This window comes from Mchenga conophoros, linkage group LG4 (genome assembly GCF_057382185.1).
Source record: "Mchenga conophoros isolate Kocher_MC1m ecotype Shallow Benthic linkage group LG4, M_conophoros_male_GT1.1, whole genome shotgun sequence".
In the NCBI taxonomy this organism is placed as follows: Eukaryota; Metazoa; Chordata; class Actinopteri; order Cichliformes; family Cichlidae; genus Mchenga; species Mchenga conophoros.
This window is the reverse complement of record NC_140529.1, coordinates 20,104,368-20,111,960: the sequence shown is the minus strand read 5'-3', so window position 1 is coordinate 20,111,960 and position 7,593 is coordinate 20,104,368. Positions and strand designations below refer to the sequence as shown.

The 7,593-nt window shown below is 38.0% G+C and overlaps 1 gene segment (V, D, J or C); it reads right to left on the bottom strand.

The window, feature by feature from the left end:
* Nucleotides 1-2,182: 2,182 nt before the first annotated feature.
* LOC146575952 (Ig heavy chain V region 3-like) lies at nucleotides 2,183-2,663 on the bottom strand. The segment is given in 2 exon segments: nucleotides 2,183-2,511; nucleotides 2,618-2,663. Coding segments are annotated over 2 exon segments (375 nt in total).
* Between the last annotated feature and the right edge of the window lie 4,930 nt (nucleotides 2,664-7,593).

Below are 7,593 nucleotides of genomic sequence, written 5' to 3'. Positions count from 1 at the left end.
AAACCGTGATTTTTTGCGAGAATGTCTCATGACAGTGACGTAAGCAAGTGCGACGTTTGTGACAACAGCTGTGTGCAGATCAACAATGGATCATATATCGAGTGCGGGAGAGAGTATGAGCGGGCAGCGTTTAAAGCGTGGAAGTACTGACCTTACTTTGAGTTTGATTCCATAAAAAGTGACAAAAACATTAGCGTCCGTTGTGCGTGGGAAGAAAACTTCTTTTTACAGCGAAAAAAACCCCTAAACTTCCAAGCAAGCACCGAGTGCGCAACAACGTAATGGGAAACTCACAGAGCTGCCATATCCTTCCACTGACCGCGGCACACCTGCACCAGGGTAAACCTCCGCCTACCCTGCTCCTGCTTTACAGGTGAAAATAGAGCAAAAGGACCGCTAGTCTTTGACTTTATTTATTTTCTGCTGTGTTTTACTTCCATCTATTTGAAAGACTGAGTGTAAACACAAAAAAATAAATAAATTATGTGCTGGAATGTGCAGAAAATAGGTTTAAATGTTAAACAAATTTCTTCCAGTCAGAGAATGTTGCATATAATTAAATTTTTGCTTGATGCATAAAATTAAAAGATTAAAACTAATAAAACAAGTTTTAAAAAGGGACTTTTCCATTTTATTACATTTTGTATGATGGATTATGTAGAAAAAGTAGAATTGGGCTGAAAGATCTATCGCTTTATCACCTCTTCAGGTTGTAAATCGTGTTTTTAAAAAGTAACGAAGTAACTAAGTAACTAAGTAACTAAGTAATTAATTACTTTTGAAAATAAGTAATCAGTAAAGTAACGGGATTACTTTTTTGGGGAAGTAATCAGTAATTAGTTACTGATTACTTTTTTCAAGTAACTTGACCAACACTGGTCATAAATGCCTCCAAGCTCTTAACCATGCTGCCTTCAGTGAGCCCTTTCTGAGAAGTCGCACCTGTCGTTCCAATCCCAGTGGGCAGCCTTGTGGGGGTTTGAACAGCCGGTTCCGCTCTCTTAATTCTCCGATAAGCCAGGGCCAAGCCAGCTCCGATCAGCAAGAACCCTGTTATCATGGTTCCAAATAGGTAGATATCTTAAGCGTCCTCGATCGACAGTCCCGCCAGGCACACCACCCTCCAGTTCTGCCACCCGTCCATCGTGTATCCGGCAGGGAAAGTCCCTCCAGGGCACTCGGGTTCTCCCGAGCCCAGACTTCTCGTTAAAGGGTGTCAATAGCATTCAGAGACCAGTTGATCAAATCCATAATTCTCTTTTAGGTTTTAGACACAGACTATGAGAGAGTGTTCCAGGGAAAGTAATACAAAAAAGACACGAGACTAGACAAGGACATAAGAACTAGCAGGGAAGATAAGGGAGAGGATAAAAAGTGCGTCCGCCTCCTCCGAGAGCCAAAGAAAATAAAAGAAAGATGGAAGCAGTCTGAGTTTGCATCAGCTCCTCCTCATCATTAATCAACCAAACAGACATGTATACCAGTAATATGTATATTCATTCATGTTTTACTCAGCAGGATTTGATTACTCATTAAAAATAAACATTGTATTGAAACACTGTATCTGCTAAGAAAAAGAAAATTATTTCTTTACTAAATTCTATAATCAGTGTTTCCTGATTTTAGTATTTTCTGACTTTCCTGACTTTACCCCAAAGTAGAATTTTTTTTAAGTATTTATTTATTTATAAATTCATTTATTATAAATTCATTTATTTAAGTACCATGTTTCTCTTCATGTTTCTTTGTTTCTGCTTCAGTGGCCTTTCTGACTCGTCTTTTTAGCATTTTATCTTTCAACAAGGGTTTCACCAGTTTAACTCAGAATAAGTTTAAAGGCACTAACTCAGAATTTAAAGAGAATCAATTAAAACATTTTGATGTGTTCATGTGAGAAGTAGCGAAAATATTTATTTTTCTAAATATCCTATTTTCATTGCTGTTTTTTTTTTCTTCTTAAAATTGTGGTTAAAAGTTTATGAATTTTATTTTTCACATTGTTTTTCATTGTTACCATAACATGTTTTTAGATTCTGTGTGTTTTACTAATATTTATTCACAGATGGTGAAAACACAGGTGTTATTGTGACAGTGAGTTGAACATCATATTTTTGATCATCTACTGCCCCCTGTAGTGTCCTGTGAAACTGTAAAGCTGAAGGTTTTTGTAAAGCCTCGCTCATTACTTAAACCACTGTGTGTCTTTGGCACAGTAATACACAGCAGAGTCCTCTGGCTTAAGGTTGGAAAGTCTCAGATGCACCATGCTGTTGCTGTTGTCTTTGGTGATTTCAATTCGTCCTCTCAAACTGCTCACATATTTGTTGCTGCTGGAATCTGTGTAGCCTTCTCCCATCCATTCCAGTGATTCTCCTGACTTTTGTCTTATCCAGTGCATAGTACAGCAGCTAAATGTGAAACCAGATCCTCTGCAGGAGAGACTGAGAGTCTCCCCAGGCCGTTTCACTACAGGACTGGAAGGAATGGACTCCATACTCTGACCTGTAACACCTGAGGAGTTAAAAGGGAACCAGTTAGACAGACATCTGCAAAATGTTCTTATAGCACTCGTTGTTTCCTGTAAAAATATTAAACAATAAGAAGCAGAAGAACTCACAGTGAAGCAAAGAAGCAACCAGCAACAGAGTGAGTGTCTGTGTCATTGTGAGTCTAGAGATTGTTCACTGCTGCTCCAACAATCAACACTCAGCACAAGACAAGTGAGCAGCACAGAAGTACACTGCACACAGTGAAGATTTGCATCAGGATATTATGTAGAAGGAGTGGCTCTTTTGTTGGCATCTCTTATGATTTATAAGTTGTACTTTAATTGTAACATATTATCTGCTTCATTATGCAGAGTAATAAAATATTTTTGTTATGCTTCATTGAAAACAAAAAGCTAACAGAGGGAAATCAGACAATTCACATTTTCCATGTAGCTTTCATGTTAATGACACAGCTGAATAAATAAGCATTTAATCTGATGTCTTAGGGATAAATATATGCGCTATATAAATGTCATGTAAATGTTTAAAAACATGTGAGTCAAAATAATTTTATTGTAATACAGTCAGTTCTTAACCCATTTAAAGCACAAGGTCAGCTGTGTTTATTTAATTAGGTGAAGTGTTACACCCCACTTAAAAGCAGGGTTTTATCTGGGGCGGGGTGTGACACAAACTGAAAAGAAAACTATTAACTGCCACAAAGTTGATGTCAGTAAAACACTGTTTATTTCACAATTAACCAAACGAACCAATTAGGCCCAAAATAAAACACAGGGAAGCTCTGTGCGTCAGGGTCTCCAAGGCCAAAACAACAAACGAAACACCCCTTCCTAGCTAAAAACAAACTGAGCACACTCTGTCTATCAGTAAACAAAATACAGTGGCTGAGCTCCCAACTAGCCACAAAACATGAGAAAACTGTTGGAACAAAAATGTCAGAGAACCCCTACCTGCTTCCACTATGGTTCACTATTATTTTTGTAAAGGCACACCTTTACTCACAAAAAGAAAAAAACAAATACAAATATTACATGTTTACATGTTTGTGCCACTGTGACTCTTGAGCACAGTTAATGAATGTTTTGTCACTAATTCGGGGCAACCGTGGCTCAAGGGGTTGGGAAGTGCATCTGTAACCGGAAGGTTGCCGGTTCGATCCCCGGTCTCTCTGTGCTGGTCGTTGTGTCCTTGGGCAAGACACTTTACCCTACCGCCTACTGGTGTTGGCCAGAGGGGCCGATGGTGCGATATGGCAGCCTCACTTCTGTCAGTCTGCCCCAGGCCAGCTGTGGCTGTAGCTGCCTCCACCAGTGTGTCAATGCGAGAGTGAATGAATAGTGGAATTGTAAAGCGCTTTGGGTGCCTTGAAAAGCGCTATATAAATCCAATCCATTATTATTATTATTATTAATTACACATCTCTAGTGCTACACAGTGTCGTATGTTCTGTATCCATAATGCACATTTCCAATCCACTTTAATCTGCTATGAAAATTCATGAGTGAATGAGTGAATATTAGTATTAGCATACTGTTCAGATTTCATGTCTTCACAGTATGACATTTGTCAATTTTAACATGGGCCAGGAATCCTCTGTCATAATAAGTGTTTGCACCATACTGAGCTACAGATATATTTAGAATGTACAAATAGCCTATCTGACATTAATAAAAGGTTGATTACCCTGTTTCAGAGAGCAGGGAGGCGACAGTTAGATATGATATAACACTGTCAAAATCCCCCTGCCACTGTTTAAGATTGTTTAAAAATGAAGTTTACTTTACTGCTTGTACAGTTCATCAAAACAGTTTGTACTTTTGTCAGTTAGAACTCTTGCGCTCTCGCTTTCCTAAATACTGTCTACATTTTCTGTTTTCAGTCAAATTACTTCAAACTATTTTCAAATATGTAAGAGAAAGCAAATATAGTAACACACAGTCAGCAGTAGCAGTGAAACTGCCCTTCAATTGAAAGCAAATATGAACATATGTTCTCAGAAAAGGTTTAACAGTAACAAACCTGCTGCTGTAGCTCATCAACTTAAAGGTTCAGATGTTCTTCTGCATATTTTGGTTGTAATGAGTGGTTGTTTGAGTTACTGTTGATTTCGGCTCAAACCTGTCTGCCCATTCTCCTCTGATCTGAAAAGGCCTGACCTCAAGCAGCATGAATATCATCACTGAACTCTGTACAGGTCAGTCTGTGGGAGTCTCCGGGCCTTTTAACCACTGGTTCACAAAGCAAATGAAAATATTTACAGTTATACACAAAACAGAATATTTAATGATACGAGATCTTGACAATCCAGTATTATGTCTTTCTTTCAGTGCATTGATGTGCTGAGTTTTTGTACAGAGTTTCTTCCTCTTGTGTCACTGTGGCTCTCGAGCACAATAATAAACAGCAGAATCCTCAGGTGTCAGGCTGTTCATCTGCAGATACACCTGCTTTCTGCTGTTGTCTCTGGAGATGGTAAAGCGGCCTCTGACTGACTCAGTGTAGTAGCTGCCACTACTGTCATCCCAGATGAGGGCGATCCATTCCAGTCCTTTTCCAGCAGCCTGTCTAATCCAAGCACCATGAATATCACTGCTGAACCCTGAGTATGTACAGGTCAGTCTGTGGGAGTCTCCAGGCCTTTTAACCACTGATTCAGACTCAGTCAGTGTTTGACCATCAGTACCTACAGAAATGTTAACAGCTCATTAGTCCAGTCATATTTCTTCATATATTTATTTGTATACCAGAAATATATGTCCTTACCAGTCAAGAAACAAAACAGAATCAGGAAAACAACTAAATAAACAGTTCTCATCATTCTAAACATCAGTCGTCTTTGTCCAGTCTGTTGTGTGTATATTAGGTTGAGTCCCTGAGTCTTACTCTCAAGCACATATAAAGTTGCTGAAGACATCAGATTTGCATTGACTCCTCCTCCTCAGCAAAATATATAAGTATATATATATTACATCAAATGAGAATTTGATGTAAACTCCAGTCCTTTCCTGCAAACTGTCTTAAGTATGTTTCTTTCAGTGTATTGATGCTGTTAAAGTCGAGTTCATTTCTCTAAATGTGAACTCTGAAAGCAAATGTTGGTTTTGTGATGTGCTGAGTTTTTGTACTTGTACAGAGATGCTTCCTCTTCTGTGAAGAGTTGTCTGTGGAGATGGTAAACTGTCCTCTGAATGACTAAGAGTAGTGGGTGCTATTTCTATCAGAGCAATTACTCTACTCATTTTCCAGCAGCCTGTCTGATCCAAGCAGCATGAATATCACTGCTGAACCCTGAGTATGTACAGGTCAGTCTGTGGGATTGTCCAGGCCTTTTAACCACAGATTCAGACGGAGTCAGGGTTTGACCCTCACTACCTGATAAAAGTAAATAATTATCTTCTTTTTTCATGCATATAAATTCTTGTCAAGTCATAATGTTAACAAAAGAATACTTTGTCCTTACCAGTCCAATAAACTGACAGGAAAAAAAAACATAAACCCAGAACTGTTCATTGCAAAAAGGCATGTCTCTCTGTCCAGTCTACAGTGCTGTAAATCCGCCACATAGTCCCAGTGTTATAGTTACATAATAAATATGTGTCAGAATTTTAATTTGCTCAACCACTACCTCTATCAAGAATTACGACCCCCTTAGTTCAATTTCTCCCATTTCTTTCCCTTGAATAATAATAATAATCAGTTATCTTAGAGCTCCTCCTCTGGTAGTTTCATGTTATAACTGTTCAGGCATTAAGAGGTTTTTGTTCAGCTCTGTTGATGGTTTGTGATACTGTGGCTCTTTGGCACAATAATAAACTGCTGAATCCTCAGTCGTCAAGCTGTTCATCTGCAGATACACCTGCTTTCTGCTGTTGTCTCTGGAAATGGTAAAGCGGCCTCTGACTGACTGAGAGTAGTAGATATAGCTGCTATCACTCTGGATCCAAGCAACCCACTCTAGTCCTTTTCCAGCAGCCTGTCTGATCCAAGCAGCATGAATATCACCACTGAACCCTGAGTATGTACAGGTCAGTCTGTGTGAGTCTCCGGGCCTTTTAATCACTGATTCAGACTCAGTCAATGTTTGACTCTCAGTACCTACAGACAAAAACAAAATTAGCTTCTTTATATCAAACATATCTTAATGTTTGCAGAAGAAATGTGCTGTCCTTACCAGCCCAGTAAACTGACACTATAAGAAAAACAAAGGTAAACCCAGGACAGTTCATTGTAAAAGTCATATCTCTCTGCTCAGTTTATGAAATTCAACCATGTAGTCCCTTTAATATATTTGGCAACACATGTGTAAAAATCTGAATTTGCATAAACTCCTCCTTAAAGAAAAACTTTGTCTCATATAAAGAACTGCACACGACTTATATTAAAATATTTAAGCAAATATGATATATATTTACAAATGATTATTATTATTTGTTACTTAATAAATACAAATTTTCTCTCAAACTTTAGTCACCAATTGATTTATTAACCATGAGTAAAGAAAACCATATAAATTCATTTTTAAATGTGTGCTCCATGTAGTAATACAATAATTAATAATAGGAATATTATGACTCTTTACTGTTAAAGCTCATGTTGATGGATTTCCTGAAAAAGTTGATTCACAACAACATCAGCTGTTGCTTAAGGAACTAGAGCAGTAAACATTTTCTACAAAACTCCATAAAACAAAACTAAACTCCAACAAAACGAATCTTCAGCATGGTGAATGATGGACATATCAAAATTGGTTTCCCATTTAAAAAACAATAAAAAGACCAAACACCACTGACAGAATAAGGACGGTGGGGTGTTTGCCCACAGACAAGCAAAAACAAGAATACATAATTAGATTATTTGATCTTGACATTATGATGTAGCATAACACAGAGCTTTGCAAAAATCTCTCTACAGCATAAGAAATTATTGAAGCTGTATTTCTGCAAAACTGTAGATGACAGTGAAGATAAAGCAAACCCTTCTCTTGATTTAGTATCACGGTGTCACTGTGACTATTGAGGACAACAATAAACAGCAGAATCCTCTGATGTCACCTGCAGATACAGCTGCTTTCTGCTGTTTTCTG